This window comes from Haliaeetus albicilla, chromosome 5 (genome assembly GCF_947461875.1).
Source record: "Haliaeetus albicilla chromosome 5, bHalAlb1.1, whole genome shotgun sequence".
Classification (NCBI taxonomy): Eukaryota; Metazoa; Chordata; class Aves; order Accipitriformes; family Accipitridae; genus Haliaeetus; species Haliaeetus albicilla.
The window spans coordinates 8,651,163-8,675,279 of record NC_091487.1 but is presented as its reverse complement, the minus strand read 5'-3'; the positions used below and the strand labels follow the sequence as shown (position 1 = coordinate 8,675,279).

General features: G+C 39.6%; 1 protein-coding gene across 10 annotated transcripts in view; it reads right to left on the bottom strand.

The window, feature by feature from the left end:
- SYNE2 (spectrin repeat containing nuclear envelope protein 2) overlaps window positions 1-24,117 on the bottom strand; it is a 197,726-nt gene that overhangs the window by 93,170 nt on the left and 80,439 nt on the right. For all 10 annotated transcript variants that reach the window (XM_069783240.1, XM_069783245.1, XM_069783243.1 and 7 more), the window contains 13 exons: window positions 20,651-20,806; window positions 19,984-20,249; window positions 16,722-18,831; window positions 14,870-15,192; window positions 13,713-13,857; window positions 12,773-12,985; window positions 12,139-12,404; window positions 11,185-11,341; window positions 7,142-7,297; window positions 4,208-4,348; window positions 3,683-3,865; window positions 2,974-3,111; window positions 1,361-1,546 (listed from right to left, as the gene is read on the bottom strand). In XM_069783240.1, the coding sequence (XP_069639341.1) occupies window positions 1,361-1,546; window positions 2,974-3,111; window positions 3,683-3,865; window positions 4,208-4,348; window positions 7,142-7,297; window positions 11,185-11,341; window positions 12,139-12,404; window positions 12,773-12,985; window positions 13,713-13,857; window positions 14,870-15,192; window positions 16,722-18,831; window positions 19,984-20,249; window positions 20,651-20,806 (4,440 nt within the window). The remainder of the gene's footprint in view (window positions 1-1,360; window positions 1,547-2,973; window positions 3,112-3,682; window positions 3,866-4,207; window positions 4,349-7,141; window positions 7,298-11,184; window positions 11,342-12,138; window positions 12,405-12,772; window positions 12,986-13,712; window positions 13,858-14,869; window positions 15,193-16,721; window positions 18,832-19,983; window positions 20,250-20,650; window positions 20,807-24,117) is intronic.

Sequence of the window (24,117 nt, the reverse complement as noted above, 5' to 3'; positions counted from 1 at the left end):
GCATATGCAGGATATGTTAATGGTTGCTACTAATCAAAAGGCTCATTATTACAAATTATGCATCATCCTAACTTCTGGAGGAATTAGGTATCTAAGATCACCCTGAATACAGAATTGAAATAGCCTTGAAAAGTCACATTATAAATGACCAGTAGTGAGAAGACACTTTTCCACTGGTGATAGTCATCAGCATAGGAAACTGGTGTAATTACACTGTTGCAGCTTCCTATATGAAGAGTCTTAGGTCAGATGGAAAATGGATCCACATACAGTACAGCTGCTTGTGAACTCTCATGGAGACAGAGTCACAGAATATATTGGGTTGGAAGGGACCTTGGGAGGTCTCTGGTACCTGTCAGAGCAGGTCGTTTAGGGCCTGATCCTGTTGAGATTTGGGTATCTCCTGGAATCAGGATTTTACCCCCACTTTGGGCCCCTGATCTAGTGTTTGACCAATCTCAATGCAAAAACAATCCTTCCTAATATGTAGATGGAACTTCCTTTGTTATCATTTGGGTCTGTTACTGCTCATCTTCTCTCTGCACACCCCAAGAAGAGTCTGGTTCTAACTTGTCTATAGTCTCCCATTATGTAGCAGCAGACATCAGTAATACCCCCACCCCCAAGCTGTCTATTCTCCAAGCTGAACTGACCCAGGTTTCCCAGCCTTTCCCCCTACATCCTGTGCTACAGGTCCCAGCCACCTTGGTGGACTCACTCCAGGTATGTCTATGTCTTTCTTACACTGGGAAACCTAAACCTGAGCACAGCACCCACATATGATCTCACAGGTGCCAAAAAGAAAGATCGCTCTCATAGACCTCTTGGCTACACTCTTGCTTAGGCAGCGCAGGATGCTGTTGGCCTTCTTGTTGCAAGATCATGCTGCTGTGTCATGATCAACTTCTTGTCCACCAGAACCACTGGCCATTTTGGCAAAGCTGCTTTCCAGCTGACTGGCCCCCAGCCTTTACTGGTATTTGGACACGTTCCCTCCTGGGTGCAGGATTTTGCATTTGCCTCTGTTGAACTTCATGGAAGTTCCTGTCAGCCTGTTTCTCCAGCCTGTCCAAGTGCCTCTGAATTGGAGCCCTACCCTCCAGCAAGATAAGCCCTTTTAATTTGGCAGTCAACAAGTCCTGCCTTTCTCCTCCTAAACAAGGAATTTCATTGACACTCCTAAAGTTTACAGCTTAATTAGATACCAAACACCTTCTGATGGTTTGTTTCCAAACAATTTCCTCACTTGGCACACCTACTAAAACCAGCACACCTTTTTTCTATGCAGGCAATGTAAGCTGTATTTCATAACATATGATGAAGCTCTGATAAAAGGCACTTATAGATCACCCAAACTTACATCAGCCACATGCTGGATCTGTGGAAGAATCTCTGCTATCTCATGCTGTAAAGTTGCTACTTGATCATCTACTTCATTTAGCTGTTGCATTACAGTGTCTGTTTGAAAGACTGGTGTTAGCTCTTCCAGCTCCAAGTAAACACTGCGTAGAAGATTTTGCTTTTGCTCTGAGTCTTCCAAAGCCATCTGGAGACAAAATAAGAGCTTAGTTTGATCCACCAATGCTGAACATGAAAGTTTCACAGAGGTTAGGACCAGAAGGAATCAGTTTTAATTTCCTGCATGTCATTATCCATTGCATATATTCCCAAAAGCTTAGTTCAGACTAAAACACTTCACTCCTAAAGGAGCTGAACTGCTGTATCCTGCAGGCAGAAAACTGAGGGACTGATGCCATAATTTTAAGGTAATCAATTAGATAAAATAAGTCTACGTGAGGATGACAAAAGGCACAAAGAGGAAGATTTAAAACTTAGAGAGAGGTCCCACCCCCAAAAAAAGAAAAGTATGAGATCCTGGAGAAGATCCCTCTCCAGCTCCTGTGCCATGGTCAGGCTGAGCCCAACTACATAAACAAGACGTGTCAGCCAGACACCTGAAGAGGGTTTTCTGCATACCACCCTGCAGGCAGCAGATGTAACAAAATGCTCCAGTTGTGCATGATGGGAAGAATTTTCCCATCTCCTGCAGCTAACTGGATGAGCTTTTGGATTAATTACAACAAATGTCTTCATGAAGAACAGTGAGGGTTGCAAGAAATGCATGTGATCCACTGAAGGAAAGGATTGAATGCATGTCTCAATTCCAATGCAAGCCTTGGGTGCATTTCCAAATCCACTAGTTTCCCAGCCCAGAACATATAAAACACCCCAAACCACAAACACAGAAGACAATAAGCTTTTGTCACAAAAATGTTTACAGATTTTGGAAATCACAGTCTCCCCACTGTGGCTACGTGCTCTGTAACATATCAGTCCAGAACAGTCAGCTACTTCCTGTAAGGAATTCTTATTAGTTAGTACAAAAACCTATGTTCAGAGCACCAACATTCTCTCTTGGCCTAAGCCAAGGAATGGACATATAGAAAACCTGAATTTCAAATACAAAATTGCCAGAAATCCTCTTGGCACTTGCATGGCCCTAATCTTCCCTATAATATTACAGACATTTGATTCTTGAATTTACCAATCAGAGTTACCTTGAAGAAACAGTGAGAACTGCCTTCCAAATCACAATTCACTTCAAAGTTTCCATCTAACACACAGACGTCAGTATACCACTTTATCCTTTTGTATCACATACAGACAATACAGAAAGAACTGTATGTATTCAGGCAGTAAAAACTGATTATAGCCACACAATAGGGTAACAAAAGACAATCATACATTTTTGGAAGATAGATGTACTACAGTTCAGTACTTTCACAAGATAGATATGACCAACACCAAAAGGTATCTATCTATATTTCATGAGTGTCAACTAGAACTATTTTTCACTTAAAGGATTTATTGAAAATGGTAAATTATTTATGTCAGTAAGACTTAAGAATGCAAAATTGTGTCTGTACAGAGCAACCAGTTCTAACAAGATCATATATCTGCATTAACACTTACCTGAAGGTCATCAGTATGTTTGCGTAAGCTTTTTGCAGAGTCATTTTGAGCATCTGCTCTTAACAAGCAGTTGGTGTCTTCTATCCAATCTTTCACATTCTTCAAGAGTTCATCGTATTCTTCCATCTTGTTGGCAGCCTAGGAAATGACAGGATTTTATGAAAAGGCAGAAACGCTTTTCTATTCACTGTATAGGATAAACACATCTATGGACAAGATTAAAAAAACGGGATGCATTTTCATCAAAGTCAGTTAAATTAGTATGGTGAAATAAAGATCATAATTTTTCTTAAACAGTTTCAAGATTTCAGCCTATCTCCTCTAATCAAAGGTAGTTTTGGTGCTTATGTGCTTACATGCTTACGTGCTTACATGCTTACATTTCATGCGGGCATTGCTGTGATTTATATGGCAATGTTACTTTAATGGATAGCTCATTAGCAGAGTTACAAAGAACCATCTCATCACCCATCCGGGGCATGAATTCCCCATACTAACCCCCGTCAACCATGGTGCAGAGCCGGTATTTTGGGGTAGCAGCTGGAGGTGATGTTTGCCACTCCAGAAACTCTTAGCTACAATAAGCCAACGCACCTACAGCAGGCTTTTCACTCTTTATTCAAGAGCCTTTGATGAGGTTTTATACAAAGCCTTTATTTTATTTTTCATACGATGTGCTTTTTTTTAAAACTTTTACATTTGCATCTACCTTGTTTAAAATGGCAGTTCTGCGCTCAGCAAGTTGTGAGACCTGTTGGTACTGCTGAAGGGGGGTCACTAAGATATCCATCAACTCCTGTGCATGGCAGGAATCCTGCTCTACTATATCATGCACTTCTGCATCCAGTTCATTGAGTTTGTAATGCCAAAGGTCCAGCATATCCCAGATTTGCTGCATGTGGAGAGAGGGGAAATGAAATATAAGGTCAGGCTCAAAGATAACAGCAGAGTTATTTGTTCTTCATGTGGGGCATTTGGAATTGTAAAGATTTCGGGACCGATATGATGAGAACAGAACACTTTGCATCTACTAGTGCAATTCACAGTTGAAAAAACCACATATTTTCCTGGGAGAAAGAACTGGTAAAATATTCACCAGCTAAATGCTTGCTTGTACTTCTCCTTTTACAGACATAAAATGAATGGAGGGCCACTTTATACACCTGCTAAACCAGGCTCTGTAGAAACAACCAAAAATCTTTTAATACCTGCAAATTTTTTTTGGCAAGATTACCTTCTGAACTTCTTTGGCTTTTGCAATGTTTTCACTCTTCTGTTGTAACATCTTTTCAATAGCTTGAAGGCCATTATTAATAGTTTCTGCTTTTCTTTTCAGCACATACTGAGGAGAGCTCTGCAAGATTTCAAAGCTAACCTGTCAGAGTAAAGAGAAAATGATAGGGGAGATTACAAAGATCTGTTTGTTTCTGTGCACCACCTCACCAAAAATATTTGAATTCTTTTTATGTTTCTCTTGACAAGTCACTTAAAAACACAGGTATGGAATTACATTTGCAGGGAGAAGCATTAACGTGAGCAGGTTTAACGTTTATGTGTTGTTCAATAATTTCCTCTCAAAGATGACTGGTCAAGAAAGGCAATCCCTGAAGAAACAAAAAAATAAGACACTGCAACTCCCTGGGTGCTTTACTTCAGCTGCCCCTGTTCTAATCTGTAACAGGCCAATCGTGCTGTATTGTGGATTTAGATTCATGCTGTAAGAAACCTAGAAGACACCTTTATGTCACAGCTGACAGCTATTACATCCATGTAAGAAATAACGGAATATGGAAGTGCATCAATATATAGTGAATTTCTAAATTTAAATGTAGAGATTTATTACTAAAATAAAAGGCTCTGAGCCCCGTGAAGTATGTGGAACTTAATTTTACTCTGCAGAATTTCACAGAAATAAAAAATAGGCACACTGGAGGGCCTGATTTTCTATGTAAAAAGAAAAAACTCTCAAATAAGATGAAGTTGAGTAATTGCCTGAGCACAGAACTAAACGACACAGTAAGGTACCAGATTACTATAGACTAGATGAAGTGCAGGGATTGAGAAAGTCCTTGCTCTTAGCCCATAGTGGTGTCTTTTCTTACTAAACCCTGCTAGCTGTTAGCGTCAGCCAAGCATGAGGAAATTGTTAAATCATGGTAAATTCTTCATGTGCTGCAGCCCTAAGATTTAAGGGGCATATGCACACTGCACAGCTTTATGCTGCATTGATGCAAAAGATTTCTAGTTTAGTAGTTATTCTGGCTTGAAGCTCTTTATACTGAAATGCTTCATCCTTTTTGTGGGAAGAGGAATTAAGATCATTATTCAGTTAATAAATTATTTATCCATTTTTATTTCTTAATTTTCTTAACATTATTTATTATAGATTCCAACATGTACTGTCAGACCAATATAATATTACCAACAGTAACGTATTCTATTGATAAAATTGCATTAATCAAAATAAATATATAGTGAAAAGAACTACAGTGCTCCACTCAAATACTTGTGCTTATACTGAAAAACTATGAAGCCCAGTTTGTACTTAGTGCCTAAGACTCCTTGGAAAAAGGAACTCAGACTGTAGTCATTAAACACTTGACCATTACTACTATCCTGGAGTATACCAAACATGAAAAATTACTGATGTTTGTATTGCTAGTTTCCAAAATAGAAGAGAAACATCTATGAATGATGCGACACAGTTGGAAATGAGAAAGCAAACCAAGCATTGACGTCATAACTTCCCTCAGAAAAAAGGGTGCATCTGTCAATGCTCTGGTCATTGGTAGGGCAGGATTTTAATTTCAAGACTTCTTACTGGGATAAATTTATTATATTTTTCACATAAAATGCATGGCATTAGAAGTTCAATTTATTGTCATTTTTAGGTTAGCAGATTTATTAGAAAGCAGAATCCCATTAAAATATGACAAGTTAATTCAATTTTACACATACTGGTATCTCCTAGTATGTAACTGAACTGATCTCCACTTCCACTAGGTTTTATTTTGTTTCCTAAATGCATTTTAAAAAATTCCAAGATAGTTTATATTTTTTTCCACTACCTAAATGTGTGGAATCCATTTCATAAGTAAATCCAACATATAATGTGTGCATTGGGATAATCTTTTACCTCAGTAACTGAAATAGTAAACAACAAAAAAACCCCAAAGCATAAATACTGTTTTACTTCTCTCCTCCTCATCCCCCCTACCCAGTTGTTGGTTCTAAAAACACTGGTTCCATTTTGAAACAGAAACTACAAAGTTAACCGAATTAAAACTAATACGCTGTAATGAATATGTCTCTAAGTATTTAATCCAGTATAAAATGAATGAATAATCTGATAGACACTAACAAGCAACTGGATTTCAAAATAATTTTATCAAAATCTCAAGTTTTATCAAACTTTCAAGTTTTATCAAATTAACTGAGATTTAGCTTTTAAAATTAGCATTAAACAGTATTATTTCTGAAATGAGAACTGAAAGATTTTTTCTTTTTAAAAGTAACACGAATAAATAAGAGTGATAATTATTATACCAGACCAAAATCTGACCCCAAACTTACAGTATTACTCCATTTTCGTTTAATTTTGCTTTCAGTTAACTCTTTATACCCCCTATAGATAGAAAACACTGCAAAAAGCTGAGGCAATGTTATTTAGTTTTTTAAATTCCCTGCCTGCTTTTAAAGGAATGCAACCATGTCCTGAGGGCTGGTATAAAGAACCATACCATGATACCTTAATTAGATAAAAACAAAATCCAGTTTCAAAGTCATCTTTTAACTCAGTTTTGAAACTATCTTCTCAGTTAAGCTATACAAACTTCCCAATCAACTTTGACTATTAGTTCAGTTTAAGAATCAGACTGGACAGAAAACACGATCCATACCACATCCAAGATTTATTGCTGGTGGTTTTGCCATGTCTTCTTTTAATGGAAAAGAAAAATATTATATTCACACTGCTTACTCTAAGGTTATCCTAGGAGACAGTTAACATGAGGAATGTTTCCTCATGCATACATTTTCACCAAGGAAAATGCAAATGAAAATAATCAATGTTTCAAGCTGAAATTTATAGTTACAACATTCATCAAATATTGCTATACTTATTTATAAATTACAAAAAAGTAAATATGAAAATTACATCAACAGTTACCTTGTCTTCTAGGTCTTGCAATACTTTCTTGCAGTCCTCCAACTGTGTTTCAATCTCTGCAGGGACTATTGTATACATTTCAGAATACTTGATCCGGAGTTTCTCCATGATATCCTTTAGAGTCTGGCTTTCTTTACCAATCACACTCTGAACCTCCTACGAAATTAAGAATAACTTCAGCAGTTTTACCCAGTTTTTAGTGAGTGCATGTGCACATGTGTATACGTACATATGTATATATACATGTACATACATATTGTGTGTTAGATTTCCTACCACGATTATGATTTGGAAAAGTTGTTTTTGTGATATCAGACCTAATTTGACTACCTCTGCAAGCAGATTAACTTTGAGAAATACTCACTTATTTAATCAAATGATGCTTTTCAATCTGTAAGAATTAACTAAACTTGATACTACTCCATGTCAGGCAACTGACGCACTGATGTTTATTGACAGGTATAGCAATGTAATCATTTAAAGTGCTCCTATGATTAAATGTTAACCTTTGTGTTCTCCCTTTTGCCAAAAGTGCATTCTCTCTTTGAAAGATGTTTAATAGCCAACGTTCATTCGTTCATTATTATAAACAACACAAAGACCACAAAAAGCAACAGGTTTCAAGCTGAAGTGTCTGCTTTCAGGCAATTATGCAGAGCAGCACAGCAGGCTCCTTTCAAAACAGTAGTTTCCAGTTCTGCATGAAGAATGTAGGTTTATAAGATAAAAGAAACTTGAACAACTCTGTACAGCCTGTGGCCTAGAAATAAAATCCGATCTAAGTCCTCTTGCAGAAAGAATGAAGAAACTCATTTGTTTCGAAGGTTTTCTAGAATTTCAAGTTGGAAAGTTCTGTTTGTTTGCTTTATGGTTCCTTTTCCCAATTCTCAGCTGTTTGAGAAACTCAAATGTTAGCTCAGGTTATTGGGGAAAATGATCTAAAGCTCCTACCAGGCAGTGAAAGACATTAACACCCTTTTCTTTTTCAATCAGGGGTAATGGCAATGTATTAACTCCTAGTCTTCACTTGGGAATCTTTTTCCTCGCACAAATACAGTTCACAGAAGAAATATTTAAGAGTCAGATTGATTTCCTGTCATCTCTCAACAACTGGGTCTGATATTAAAAAACTCAAAACCATGAAACAGCTTGTATAGGGTTTGTGTGGCAAGGTTTTGGTAGGGGGGGGGTTACAGGGGTGGCTTCTGTGAGAAGCTGCTAGAAGCCTCCCCTATGTCCAACAGAGCCAATGCCAGCCGGCTCCAAGACGGACCTGCCGCTGGCCAAGGCCGAGCTCATCAGCGATAGTGGTAGCGCCTCTGGGAGAACAGATTTAAGAAGGGAAAAAAAAGTTGCAGTGGACACAGAAACGACAGCCGGAGAGAGGAGTGAGAACACTTAAGAGAAAGAACCCTGCAGACCCCAAGGTCAGTGAAGAAGGAGGGGGAGGAGATGCTCCAGGCGCTGGAGCAGAGATTCCCCTGCAGCCTGTGGGGAAGACCACGGTGAGGCAGGCTGTCCCCCTACAGCCCATGGAGGTCCACGGTGGAGCAGATATCCACCTGAACCCCTGGAGGACCCCACGCCGGAGCAGGTGGGTGCCCGAAGGAGGCTGTGACCCCGTGGGAAGCCCACACTGGAGCAGGCTCCTGGCAGGACCTGTGGCCCCGTGGAGAGAAGAGCCCACGCTGGAGCAGGTTTTCTGGCAGGACTTGTGACCCTGTGGGGGACCCACGCTGGAGCAGTGTGTTCCTGAAGGACTGCAGCCTGGGGAAGGGACCCAAGCTGGAGCATTTCGTGAAGAACTGCAACCCATGGGAAGGACCCACATTGGAGAAGTTTGTGGAGGACTGTCTCCCGTGGGAGGGACCCCACGGTGGAGCAAGGGAAGAGTGTGATGAGCCCTGCCCCTGAGGAGGATGAAGCAGTAGAGACAGCGTGTGATGAACTGATCCTGCACCGCTGGAGGGGGTAGGTAGAGAATCTGGGAGTGAAGTTGTGCCCAGGAAGAAGGGAGGGGTGGAGGGAAGGTGTTTTGAGATTTGGTTTTATTTCTTATTACCCTACTTTGGTTGATGGGCAATAAATTAAGATAATTTTCCCCAAGCTGAGTCTGTTTTGCCCATGATGGTAATTGGTGAGTGATCTCTCCCTGTCCTTATCTTGACACATGAGCCTTTTGTTATATTTTCTCTCCCCTGTCCAGCTGAGGCAGGGGGAGTGATAGAACAGCTTTGGTGGGCACCTGGCGTCCAGGCAGGGTCAACCCGCCACAGCGCTGTGTGCCTCATTCTACCATAGAGAAGGCTGTTGCTGTCAAATGGCCCAATTAAGATTGTGCCAACATTTACAAGAGTTTATAGATTCCCTGACTTGAATTTGAAAGAATCAGTTACAACATTAGACTCCAAAACAAAGCATGCCCCTGCAAACTGGTTTCTGTATATAAATGCACATTCACATTTCACAGATTGTTTCGCTGGAAAGCAGAAGCCTGCCAAAACTGTCCCAATTTTTTTCCTAGAGGACTAGATGATATCACTTCCTATTTGCATATTCATCTATGCTGGGGAGTTAAAACTTTGCCACCCAGCTAAGACAGATTTGTCATCTGGAAGTGAAATAGGCATTTCCATTCAATAAATGCAATAGAGCCCTGAATAATGCTATAGATTTTATAGAAACTAGGTTTTCTTTGGAGGTAGGGATGAAATTGCCCTGCAGATTTTGGCTTACTGGTGTTTGCATTAGGCAAAATGAAGGAATTTTTCAATTCAGCTGAATCTTCTCAAAAGGAACTGGCCTGCTGTGATATACCACTACAAAGAAATCATTTGACAGGATTGCTGCTTAACATTTGCTTGTGCCGATTGCTGCCAGTAACAGGAACAAGGTCTAAGCTCACTTTTGGGTGAGTTTTAGGTGCTCAGAGTAGCACAGTTTGGATGTGAGGGAAAAGAGCAGGCATCAAGCACCTGCAGTGGTAACATTTCCTCCTGGATACAAAGAACTCAGTAAAAGAGCAGACCCAACTCTAAATTCTAATTCTAAATCATTTTAAATAGAAAACTAGCCCTTTCAGACAAATCCGTAAGGTTTCACCACAGTAATGCTGGCTCATGGGTTTTCAGAACTTCCTCAAGATGTAGTTAACATTTCTCTTTCTTGCTAACCCCTAGGAAAATGCTCATATCTGCCACCATGTTCTTTGGCTTCTGTACTTTTCCTAGCCCTTTGCCAGCTTCAAGCATCCACTTTCAAAAGAAAATACATGGTGGGGACCCCCAACTATATTTTATACAAGGCTAAGCAAAGAGAGCCCAAATTTGTAATAGTCCTTAGCAGGCTAGAACAAACAAATTATAAAGTTCTGTAGTTAAAAGATAACTCAAATATAATTAAAAATAAATTTTTGATCAAGATTTTAAAATTGAGATAGTAATATAAACAACAAGACTAAATTGAAACAAATGTAATTCAAATAATAAATAAACCAACCCACATTCAGGAAGCGTTAGGAATAGTACTATTTCATAAAGTCAAGAATTCAAAGAATGATAACAAAAATATACTGAAATGATAGAAATGTATAGATTGGGTTGCTGCAGAGTGCTGGTTGCTGCTGGTGGAGACTGTGGTCTTGATCAAAATTTGACTTCTAAAAAGCATTTACCAGGTTAACCCCCTGATGTGCGACATCAGATCCAGAGCATCTGAAGCTGCCCTGGCTAGGTATGCAGAGGGGGAAGAGGCGCAGCATATACACTAAGCAGTCCTTCCTAAAAGGCATGCAACTGGCTGTGAATTTCTCTGCAATCTGGAAAGACTTCTATAGCTGCTACCTGGACCACAGAGAGGGAGAGGAACGCAAACCAAGGACATGGCAGGGTCAGTCGTATTCTGCTGAGCCAGATTTATTCTCTTTAAGTCAACGTGCATATGCATATACTTTGCCATTAATTTTATCTGGAGCAAGTTCAAGCCCCAACATAAAAGAGAACATATTCCAAACATCCACACACAGTATCAGAGCCATTACCAACCTCCAGTTGTCCTGCCTTTCTAGTAGCATCTTGTAATAAAACAGATGCAGCATTCTGTAATGCATTTGTCACAGCACTTATTTCTTCAGTGATCTTGTTCCTCTCTTGAATCTCAGCTTGTACAGAATCCTTATGGTCTTGAGTCTTTTCATACAACCTATGAAAGATTTCCAGCAAGAATATATTAAGTGTTAGAGTCTGCACTAAGTAGAAGTAATCAAAGAGCATGCTCAATACAGATATTTTTAAAATATATATCCAGAACCACATTTGTCTGTATTTTAATATTATTTTCTGTAACTAAATCTCTGAGTTTCTGTCCTTTATTGTCTCAGTTTCTTCAAAAACAAGTCTTCAGATATTGCTAAACAAAGTAATCTTGGTAGACCAAATCAGACAGCATGCATATTTAAACAGCAAATAGAGCTCAGGTTCTCAGAGTCCAAAAACACTGGCAGAGCAGAAGACATTCACAAAGATTTCCATGTCAAAAAGCAGGCATAGAGAAGGGCGAGTACAATCACAGATTTGCAAAAAATATTTGAGGCAAATTTTAAATAGTGACACTCACTTAGTAAGGCAAAAGATGATTGTTGCAAAAAGCACAGTGTCTGATTTTCATCAGAGTGGAAGACCCACACATCTCATTCAAGTTCACAAGAGCTTGGAGCCTCCAAAATCGACCATCATCCCTTGTGATTCCTTCTACATTTGAACACAAATTGCAGCCCACACAGGATAAGGCCAGGCTCGCGTCTTCTCCCCAACTACTAACTCCCAATACCCATTTGGAGACAGCAGATGGGTTAGATGGAGCATTGGTCTGACCCAGCAGGGCATTCACTATCATTTTAAGTGCATTACAACTTTCATATATTCTTTCACACCTAATAAAATGCTGTGCTTTTAAGTAGTCCTATGTCATATCTTCAACAGAAATTTCACACCACTTACTTTTTACAGCGATCCTGCATTGCCTTTATCTCACATAAGGCAGGAAGAGCAGCTTCTGCCTCTGTATTTTCAGATGTATTCAAGATGTTTCTTATTCGGTGAAGAAGTAAGAGTAAGAGCAGCTGTTGCTGGTTGATGTTTTCCTCAAATGAGTTCACAAAATCTAGTAATTCTACCAGTTCCTCTCTGGTAGCCTTTTCTTTCTCTTTAAGACTTTCTGGCTGTTCTTCCTGGAGCTTATCGAGAATTATTGTTTCTCGTTCCAGCTAAGTAAACAGCATGTCAAAGCATGAGATAAAGTGCTTTTTTTATTCCATCACATTAAGTTACATTATTCATTTACTCATATGCATGACTAAGTACCAGGAATTACATAGCCAGAGAGCTTGAACCTCTGAAGTGTGCCAAAACATTTACGTTTGCTTTAACCACAGAGTTGTTCTGGTTCAGAGAATTTGTACTATAAATATCCCCATCATTTTTGACTCCAGGTTCAAGAAAGGCTGGGGATAACCGGCTGATCAGTGGGTGCGAAATGATGTTCTGCACTGATCTCAGCCCTTTACATGCCATTTTACTGAGGGGCCCATCCCTACCACATCCCCCAAAACTTACACTTTGTTGAGCAACTCACCTCTTCATTGATGAATTTCCATTCCTGCTTTAGCTCTTCACAGTTAATTTCCAGCCCTTTCGCCGCCTCAAGCAAACCCAGCCAATTTTCCCACAGCACTGTTACAATCCTGCCCAGTGCCCTGTCACTTCTGCATAATCTCATCAGCTCTCCAGAGACCTGCCTCAGCTTCACAAGATCATCTTCAGCCGAGTCAATGTTGGAGACTAAAATCTTAGAGGAAAAATAAACAAGTAAATAAATGAAACAATACAGTCAGAAGTGTTAATGAAGCATTCAGTAACATGATTAGGATCCTCTAATAAAATGGCAATCACTCCACCGAGCTGGTTAAAGACAGGTGTAATGGCAGAATTCTGTTGGCTAAGACTGTGGAGAAAAATGGGGTAAACAAAACAAACAGAAGAACAGTGTGCCCAGGCAATTAGGTTGTCCTTACTTCTTTCTGGTTATTTGGAAGGAAAGAGAAATGAGGAGGAGTTACAGATATATAAAATGAAAAGCCTGTAATGTGATGAGTACTAAAAGAGAAGACAGCAAAGAGGTTGATTACAGCAGAGGTCTGGTGGGGAGGCAGCAAGAGATTCCTGGGTGGGGAAACTGGAAATTCTCTGATTTTCACTTCTGAGGGAAAACAACTGCAATATTAGAAATCTGATCAGTCCTGGTTCTGCAAAGAAGAAATGAGGGATCTGAACAGAAATACACCACTATCTTAAGTACAGATAATGTTTGATTTCTACAGCAATAACATATACTCATTTTATGTGGCCTATTATAATCCAGTCTTTTTAAAGGTATACAAAGATATTCTGTGGTTTTATATATACATAAATACAGGATAAAGAATTTCACTTCTTTCTATTATGATATCATATGGCCTGCACAGCTGCATCACAGCTTTGCATGAGCTTTTCAAGTTCTTCAGAGCCTCTCTTACCTTGCTTTCTTCTAAGTGCTCCAGAGCTTCTTTGTAAGACATTGGTATTTGACACAAAGACTGTCTAAGCATCTTTTCCAGTTTGTTAAGATTATCGCACACCTTATCTTTGGTTTTTGTGTAGCTTTTGTATTTTTCAAAATACCTGTAGGAAACAATTAATAGACCAATTAAAATTTGTTACGGTTGCTCCTCTCTTCAACCATAATGCCCACTAGAATTAAAAAAAAAAAAAAAAAAAAAAAAAATCAACCTTCTGAACTAGTAGTCCTTACTATTTTGCAAGTTATCTTCAATTAGCATTTGTTATACACTTCAGGTCCAATATCTGAGATACTTTAGAAATGCGGGTACAAATGCCTCAGAGGTAAAGAAATAGGTATGTATATCCATATATCAACCATGGAGCTGCTCAGAAGAATTGTATGTATTGATCTAAGTCTCCATCCTCCTCAGACATTCCCAAAAATTAGTTTCCAGTTTGTAACACACATTTTATTTGTCCTTATGATGTATGGTCTGTACAATTCCAATTTCTTATTTCTATACCTTATCATCTCTCTTCTTTTACCAAAGCCTTTATAGTCATCCAATTCTTTGATTATGAAAGCAGATTTTAAGGTTATGCTCAACAGAACCAGAAGCACTGGATCATGAGAAAGCAATTTAAAAATCTTTTACTCTATCTCCCTGACTTTTTCTTTACATGTATCTGAAGGTCCTTCAGATCTCTTCTGTACCTATATTTGAAGGAAGGAAACTATGGCCTGTGTCTTGTTTGGTCTCTACTTTCTCAAGCCATCAGAATAGCTTATGCATTAGGACCCCTCTGAAATCTATTCTAACCTGCACCAGCACTGAACTAAGAGACTGTGGAAATGTGCTTTCTTCTGATTCTGGCACCCTATGACCCTCAGTTGAGCCCCATACATACTTTTTGGACTATATTAAAAATGATTGCATTGTAAATTAGTAGCAATATGTTTATTGTCTGGTAATTTTCTTTCCATTAAAATCACATCTGGGAACAACAGAAACGCTTACAGTTCTTTCTGCTGAATTATCTGCTTCTATCAGAGCAGAAACAACACTGCATTCATTATCAGTCAAATTTCTCACAATAAGGAACATGATTTAGGAAGATCTCTTAAAACTACCTCAGTTCATCAGCTTCCATTCTTTGAGCCTTCTCCCTTAATGCCCAACCCTTAGTGACTAGTTCTGTTGAAGTATTTTCCAGACGTATTTTGTCTTCTGGTTTCACTAGGTTTTTCAGCTTGGAGCACAGGTTTTCTATGTCAGCCTTTGCAGAGTTAAACTCTTCTTGTTTCCATTGTGGAGTATGACAGACCTCCTCAGAGCTACCAAGCTCTGCTGCAGCAGACTGGACTTGAACTTCATAGTCCTCGAGGAACCTGGCAGCCCTCTGAACAGCCTTAGTATAAAGCTCACCAGTCTTACATGCCTCCTCCAGAGCACTCTGAAAGTGTTAAAAAGACAAAGGAACAATCAAGAAAGACTGCTGTGCTCATCTGGATCACCAGATAGTCTTCTTAGAATTTCACACCTGGCTGTCTTGGAGACCAGTGCTCCCAGAACTGGCCTGAGGAAGTGAGGGAGGACACATGGCAAATGCACACTGCTACCTAGGTAGTTACAGATCAGTGTTGTACCTTATGGATTGATTGCCCTCAACCATAGGAAAAGGGGTTAAGAGGGAACTGCCAATACTGGAAAAGTCCAGAGAGAAGGATGGCAGGACTCAAGAGCCATAAGATCCCTTACGGACATGGCAGTATATGACCTGTTCAGACAAGGAAAGCCCACACATTGATGCTTTATTCTGCTCCAGAGGATATCTCCACTATGACTTGCCAAACCCTCTTCTTGTATGTATTTATAAACAGAATGATGCGTGACTTTGCCAGCTCTTGGATTCCCACAGGGCGGAGAAACTTTGGCATTGTCCTTCCCACACAATAGCCAAGAAGTGAAGACAAAGCACAGCTAACCAGGAAATCTGGCAGCAGGACCGTAAGTCCATCAGTGATGCTCAGTCCCTCCCTGTTATTAGCTACTACCTCATATTATCTTGTTTGTATCCATTGATCTCTTGGACAATCAGGGCACAGGTCTTCTTGACCAGGACACAGTTCCACAACCTCTCTGCTATGAAGGTTACCACTCTTCTGGTTTCTAACATAAATTCATTCACTAACTCTTTCTCCTTGTATTAATACTGCCCTTTAGCTTAAGCAGTCCTTTTCCATCCATTAAGTCCACCTCCAGCCTCATTACATTTCTCAGCTAGAATTCCCACTTGCCCTCAGCTTACTAGGTTGAGCAAATTCAGTTTTATTAACTGGCCTCGACATTTCTCATCCCTTTAACAGCATCTCTTCCAGTTTGAGTGGACCTTTCCTGACAAAGGCATCAGGAATTGGGTCAATCCTCCAGCATTGCCTTATAAATGCCTTATATACTTGTGTTAAAGCCTTGGATCCCAGTTGCCTTTCCTTTGCTTACCCTTCCTGAGCCCTGATAACATTGGTTTGACCTGTACTTTACTCTCCTTGACCATTCCCAACTTGTAAGCTTTTTCTTTATGGTAGAAACAAGAAACTTCTGGTTTTTTCATCATTGTCACTATGGAAAACGTTACATAAAATCAGTCCCAAGAACAATCCCAGGACAATCGCACCCAGCCTCTCTTTAGCTCAATATTTCAACACAACCTTTTCCTTCCTCCCCTTTACCTTTCTTTACTTTTGCTATTTCCCACTGCTTGTTTATAATCAAACTGAATACAACTAATTTCTTTGTATCCTTATTTTCTTACCATGATTCCCATCATATCCACCAATGCAAAGATGATGATGGGCCAATTCAGTTGTTAGAATAAAAGGAGGATATAAGTCATGAAAATATAAACACTACAGTCACAGACACCTGATCTAATTATTGGGAAAAGTCATACGGCCATACCTTACTTTTATTAAATATACTTACAACACGGGCAGCAATATCTGTCTTCAGTTGTATTTCATGACCTTGCAGTGTCTCCAATTTTGTTTCTATATCAGCAGCAAGAGATTTTTCTTCTTGGTTTTCCCTCTCTTTTTCCATTCTACATTTAATAGCAGAAAACTTTGCTTGCATCATATTCTGAATTGCTTCCCATCGTATCTTTTCATACTGCATTACTTTCATGTCTATCAGAAGTGGCTGCTGGAGCTCTAATTGAATATGCTTTATGATGTGGAATACATGTTCTACTTCATTCTGGATATCTTCCTTGTTTACACCCTGGAGACCAGAGACCAAGTTCTGAAGAAACTGATTCAATTTCTCAACATCTTTCTCCAGGCTTTTTATTTCTTTCCTCTTAGATTCTTTGAATGGTGTATCAAAGACCTCATTTTTGTTTATTTGATTTGCTACCTCCTGGGCTAAGTACAAGATTTGTTGAACTGTCTGAAACAGAATCTGTGCAGATATAAGATTCTCAGCAGGAGAAGAGCTAGAGCTATCATTTAGGATGTTAGCTTCTTTTCTTACAGTGGATATCACAGTCTGGATTTCATTTAGCAATGCCCGAATCTTATCACATTCCCTAACAACATTATCAAAGTGTATTATCTTCCCTTTAATTTTATTTTTAATTTTAAAAAATTTAGTTTGCAATTCGTCCAGCTGCAGTGAGTCCCATTTTAGACCTACATATTCAAAGATTTCTTTGTATTTCATTATTTGCGACAAATTGGACTGAAAAGCTAATACTTTTTCTTTAAGTGCTTTGCATTTATCATTCACTTCCTGCTTGGCACCTAATAAATCATCTTCTTCCAAATTCATTTCACTACACTGTAGATCATTAAGATCTTGCTGCAATGAAGTTATTCCTTCAGCAAACTCTCTGTAGACAGCTATCTTTTTTTCTACTTCATGAAGTTTACTCTGAATTTGCCTCTGTGTCTTCCTTGCTCTATTCTTCAAGCTTCTTAATTGATCAATCAAAAATAGTTGTTCAGACAGGCTCAGTTCCCCAGCTGTGACCTGACTCTCTTTACAGTGGGCTGAGATAAGCCCTTCTATTTCCTGTATGTCCTTTAAAATCTCCTTTAAAATGGCTTGTTGATTGATTAATTCTGACCATGTGCTGGTTTGGTTCATGTCAGGCCTGGCAAGCATCTCAGCATTTCGAAGCTGACAGTGAACTTTTTCTACTTCTGCAATAAGTTTTTGCCTCTCCTCCAGCTGGAGCTCTAGGTTCTGTAATCTTTGAGATGATTTCAAAACAAGAGCCTTGTATGAATTCTGCAATGTTTGTAAAAGGGAAGTCATATCAGAGATATCCTCTGGCTTCAAGTTGGGAATGATGCGCTGGAGACCATAATCCAGTGATACAATCACAGGCTCTCTGTTTAGAACTTCTGTGTTCATAAGCTGACAACTTCTGATCTGTGATTTAACATCACTGGGGAAAAGTGCTGCCTTCTGATCAAGAGAGGACAGTGAATCTTTGACCCATGAAATATTTTCTTTCAGCTTCTTCATCATTTCATGTTTCATGAGAGCAGGACCAGTGATCTGAACATCCTCTCGAGGAGTTTGTTGCGCTGATAATGCTTCCAATTTGCTCTGCAAATCATGTATAGAGTTCTCCAAAGCTACCTTCTCTTGATCACTCCAAATTCTTTTCATCTGCAGTTCAATCCTTCTTTTTAATAGAGAAAGACCATGTTTAATGTCCTGTAGCTCTGTGGTCCAAAGTAGAGGACATTTGGCTTTTCCTGCAGCTGAGGAATGTAAGTCTGCTTGTAAATACTGTTCTTGTATCAGTCTCTGAATATCCTGTGCTTTATTCATAAGCAGGTTAAATTCGTCTATTTCTGCCACAACCTGATCATGTTTCTTTTGCACTGTTTGTTCCATGTGTTGCCACCATTGCTCCAGTTGCCTCATTTGGCTTTCAGTTAACACTTTATCCATGCATGTTAAATGCTGACATAAACTTTCTTGCTGAGTTTTCAACTGGTTTAAGACATCTCTTTCTTTTCGTAAGGACTCTATGCATGCCTTAATTTTCTCCAGAAGAACTGTGTTGTTCATAGGACCCCTGCCAAAAATATGAGTAGCATTTAAAAAAAAATAAAATCTCCTAAAACATGGACTAGACACATTTTAAAAAGAGAATTTCACTGTTTAAAAAATGATTCACTCACTTTATTCACTTAATCACATGTATCTCTCAATGTTCTCTCAAATTTCCTAACTACCATTGCAGTCTCATTATTTCTTTCTTATCTCTACAGCATTATTTATTTCTACGTCTCTCTGCAGGAAAGGTATATTCTAATGTATGTTCTCTAAAATTGCAGTATATACTAATGTGTCATTTCCCAAAAGAATGTAGCCTCCCTTTAAAGTTAGAATAAATAAAATTTTAAAAATCAACAATAGTGTTAAGTCATCTCTAAGTGAATTAATAACATTTTATGGTAATTTCTGATTTACAATGAAGATAAAACTTAGGTATAAGAAAAACTTCAAAAATTCCCATTCATTCAAGACTAATTTGGAGGAGTTTATCTACTCATCTTTTATTTCCAGGAGTACTTCGAAATTCCTGCCTAAAATACATTTAGCAGCTAGACTTTTATTCAATTTTTTTCAATCTCTTTGCTGTAAATTAACAATTTCATAAATTATTTTAAAGATTTTCAAATTATTGTGATACATTATTGTGACTGATAGGCTAGTTCCATGTTTTGAAGGCTAATTCATACAAGGTACTAAATATTTTGTGTGTGTGTTGGTTAACTCTGAATTGGTACTGTAGACTTATTGCCACAGAATTCTCCCTATCAAATAATGTTAATTTTCAGGGTAATGAGGTATTTCACTCAGAAAAAAAATTAGAACCAATGAGTCCTTCAAGAAAAATTAATATTTCACATCTGCCATATTTTTGCAAAAATATTTTAATATGGCTTTTATATAGGTTTTTAGCACAGCAATCATTTCTTTGTTTTGCTTAAAAAATAAAAAAAGTAGATGTTGCTAAAGGATAGCAGAAAACCACCAGAAATGTTTCTACTTAAGGCTGTTTAAACTTACAAACCTATGAGACTTCTCTTGCTACCTAATGTTAACGAGATGGATAAACCACCATATTCTTGTCTAAGCATTATTGAAGTATGGCATGAAATTCAGTCTAGGACCATATCTGTTCTGCAACCTATTAAGAGAAACCCTCAACTATACTTACATTTTTATGTTATCTTTTTCTGTTGACAAATTTTTCATTGAAGACTGCACAGAAGAAAGATTTTTCTGGTACTCATTAATTAAACAGTACTGTTGTTGCTTCACTGCCTTAACAGCATCTAGTTCTTGAAGCAGCCTGTCCCAGCAAGGCACCACAGGCTCTGTGGTTTGCAGCTCTGCTCTGTTTGATCCTGTTGCATTGGGAAATGCTTCTTGACTATGACACAAAGATTTTGTTTTCCATGTTTCCAGCTCAGTTTGTAAATTCTACAATCAAGCCCACCACAGAGAGGGGATTAAATGAGGATCTTAAACACTTTCAGCTTTTAAAACAAAATACAGTTAAAGACTGATACATCTACAAACATCTGCTTATTCATTCACATGCAAATGAGCACACATGCCTGTGCACATCATGGAAGCACATGCGCAATCATAGGTGTATCTACTACTGCACCCTAGAAGGGCGGTACAAATTACAGTATTTACATGGACATACTTGCATCGAGGCACAGTGTTTGTAGATTACCTGGTAGACAAACTGACTACTCATGCGATCAAACCTCAGATAAGACTATATGCAACAATTTTGTTTTGTCCAAGTGAGTCATAATTCTGTAAGTGTATCACTACATTAACAATGAGGAATGCCTTTGCAATTTCCATACCTCCAGCTCTTTTAGTTGTTCATTTATAAGCACGATATCCAGTTCAGCCAATTCATTTTTCAGCTCATTGATCTTTTGTTCCTGTTCAAAATATTCAGTGTTTACTTGCACTCCAGGAAATAGTTCCTTCTGGACAGCCACTTCTGCACCTGTGTCCTACAACGCAAAACAGGATTCTTATTTCTGAAGGTCCTAAACCAACAAGTTTTCTGACTGCAACACTTTGCTTCACATGTTTAAGCCATGCCTAAATCCTACTGTGGCTTCCCCCACAGCCTCTGTGGGTCAACCAGGACCCAGAGGCTGGAACCTACATCAATACTCCCCACCTCTGAAGTCACCCTGGCTTGCCAGCACTGCTCAGATAGCTATGAAATCTCTGCCCATCATTTTAAGTTTGAAACTCTGATATCCCCACCTTCAAATAACATCCTCCCTGCACCCACCTCTACTACTGATAAATTTACAGGTCTATCCTGTCTTCTCCTCCTTACACATTCATGGACCTTCAACCCTCCTCACACTCACATTCCTTCCGTGCAGCACCAGCCCCGATATACAGCTGTGTCCTTCACCAGGACCATCTCTTCAACTGTTCTTCACAGGACAACTCATGCATGAAGCAGTTTGGCTGCGACACAAAGCCACAGCTACTACTGCCACAAAAGCCATCCGAAATCAGGGGTAAGATGAGACCATTAGGGAGCCATGTCTCAATCAAAGTGGGGAAGAAGGGAATGGGGGGCTCCAGAACCAGTCCCTGGCACTGCCATTGATTCCCACAATGACAGAAGGACAAGTCACTTGGCGTGTGGCCACGTTTAACAGCCCATCGGCTGGGCTGAGGTCATTGCCCAAGTGGATGCTCTTAGCCAACTCCAGTTCAGATGTAAAACATAATCCTCTAAATCACCTTCAGCTGTTGCAGACAGCAACATAAATGAAATGTCACAGTCTTATTGGGTAACACGGTGATACCTTAAAAATCCTTCTGCATTTCCCTTCCTCCAGTACGTGTCTATATCTGGTATAAACTCTGATCTGTTCCACATATAGACTTCATGTGAGTGAATGCATACAAATATACTGATAGGACTACAGTGTGAGCTTCTCCATGGTACAAACATATAAAGTTCTTGTTTGATAAACTTACTGTATAGCTACTTTAGATACTTCTTTTTACTAGGAAGCAGTCAGCTATCCCTGCAGCCATATCACTTGTAAGCTGTCACTGTCATCTGTCTCTGTGGGTCATGAGCTATCCAAAACACACCTGCTTACAAGTGTGGGAAACATGTAGCACATTGTAGACTATAGTGGAAAAGAATAAATCTATTTATTTGAACTCTTTTGGTTATTTTCATTAAAACTGAAGGGAACCACTCATGAAATAGTCAATCAGAGACTTTTTCCATTTCTCTGTGTACACATCTGTAACGGTTTTATCAATTCAGACATAAGATTTCATCTTAAGAGACTTTGGAGTGCCATAGAACTGAAGTAAGCAGAAAAACTCAGCTAAGCTATCACAGAGTAAGAAGGAGATCCACTTTACCAGACTGAAATATAAATGCATCAAACCACAGAAAAGTAAGTAAGTGTCCTGACACTAAGAAAAAACTCAGGATTGCGGTGTACATGTTTTGCTTGTTTGTATGACATTCTTAATGTACACCATGGTACTGCCTCCCCACAGATACACAGACACATACATAGTGTCGATCTCCCCACACAACAGTTTTAATGTTTCCCATGGTTTCTCAGTCCATCAGATGGTTGGAAAAGGAGGAAAATATGAGAAGGGGAGAGAATGGGGGTTGCTAACCAGCTACTGTCCTTCAGGTACAAAGCCAGGGCTCCCCTGCTGACTCGTCACTGCGCAGGCCTGTGGGAAACTGCCAAACGTGACTCTGGCTTCAGGCTACGGTGTAGCCCCAGTCTAAATCCTTTCTTATCCAACAGCTTCCTCAGAAAATCAGCAGAACCTACTTCCCCTTCCCTTTGCAAGCTCCAAATTGAATGAACACAAACATTTAAAGATCACATTTAGAAGTGAAAAATCAGTCAATTTAGAATGGAATGGAATGAAATGGAATGGAACGAAACGAAACTGAAAGAAATTGAATGTTTTCAGTTGGAAAGGACCTACAGTGATCATCTAGTCCAACTGCCTGACCAGTTCAGGGCTGATCCAAGTTAAAGCACGTTATTAAAGGCATTGTCCAAATGCCTCTTAAACACTGACAGGCTTCAGGCATTGACCACCTCTCCAGGAAGCCTGTTCCAGTGTTTGACCACCCTCTCAGTAAAGAAATGCTTCCTTGAGTCAAGTCTAAACCTCCCCTGTCACAGCTTTGAAACCATTCCTTCATGTCCTATCACTGGATACCAGGGAGAAGAGCTCAGCACCTCCCTCTCCACTTCCCCTCCTCAGGAAGCTGTGGAAAGCAATGAGGTCGCCCCTCAGCCTCCTTTTCTCCAAACTAGACAAGCCCAAAGTCCTTAGCTGCTCCTCATAGACATTCCTTCCAGCCCTTTCACCAGCATTGTTGCCCTCCTCTGGATGCATTCAAGGACCTTCACATCCTTCTTAAATTGTGGGGCCCAGAACTGCACACAGTACTCGAGGTGAAGCCACATCAACACCAAATACAGTGGGATAATCACCTCTTTTGACTGTGTTTAATGCACCCCAGGATGCGGTTTGCCTTCTTGGCTGCCAGGGCACGCTGCTGACTCATATTGAGGCTGCTGTCAACCAGCATCTCCAGATCCCTTTCTGCAGGGCTGCTCTCCAGCCACGCCTCTCCCAATTTATACACGTGTCCGGTGTTACTTCGTCCCAGGTGCAGAATCCAGCATTCAGACTAGTTAAATCTTATCCCATCAATCATTGCCCAATGCTCCAATCTACCTAGATCCCTCTGCAAGGCACCTTGTCCCTTAAGAGAGTCAACAGCACCTCCCAGTTTGGTATCTTCAGCAAACTTGCTAATGGTGCATTCAACTCCTGCATCTAGATCATTGATAAATACTGGCCCTAGAATTGAACCCTGAGGAACACTGCTGGTGACCGGCCACCAGCCAGATGTAGCCCTATTCACTGCAACCCTTTGAGCTCTGCCTTTTAGTCAGTTCTTCACCCGGTGCACTGTGAACCTGCTCATCGCACAGTTGGACAACTTGCCCAGAAGGATGCTGTAAGGGACAGTATCAAAAGCCTTACTAAAATCCAGAAAAACTATATCCACTGCCTTCCCTTCAACCACTAGGTGGGTGACCTTATCATAGAAGGATATCAAATTAGTTAAACAGGACTTTCCCTTTGTGAACCTGTGTTGAGTGTGCCTGATCTGTGCCAGTTCTGTTTAATACCTTCATCAATGATCTGGATGAGGGGATCAAGTGCACCCTCAGTAAGTTTGCAGATGACACCAAGTTGGGCAGGAGTGTTGATCTGCTTGAGG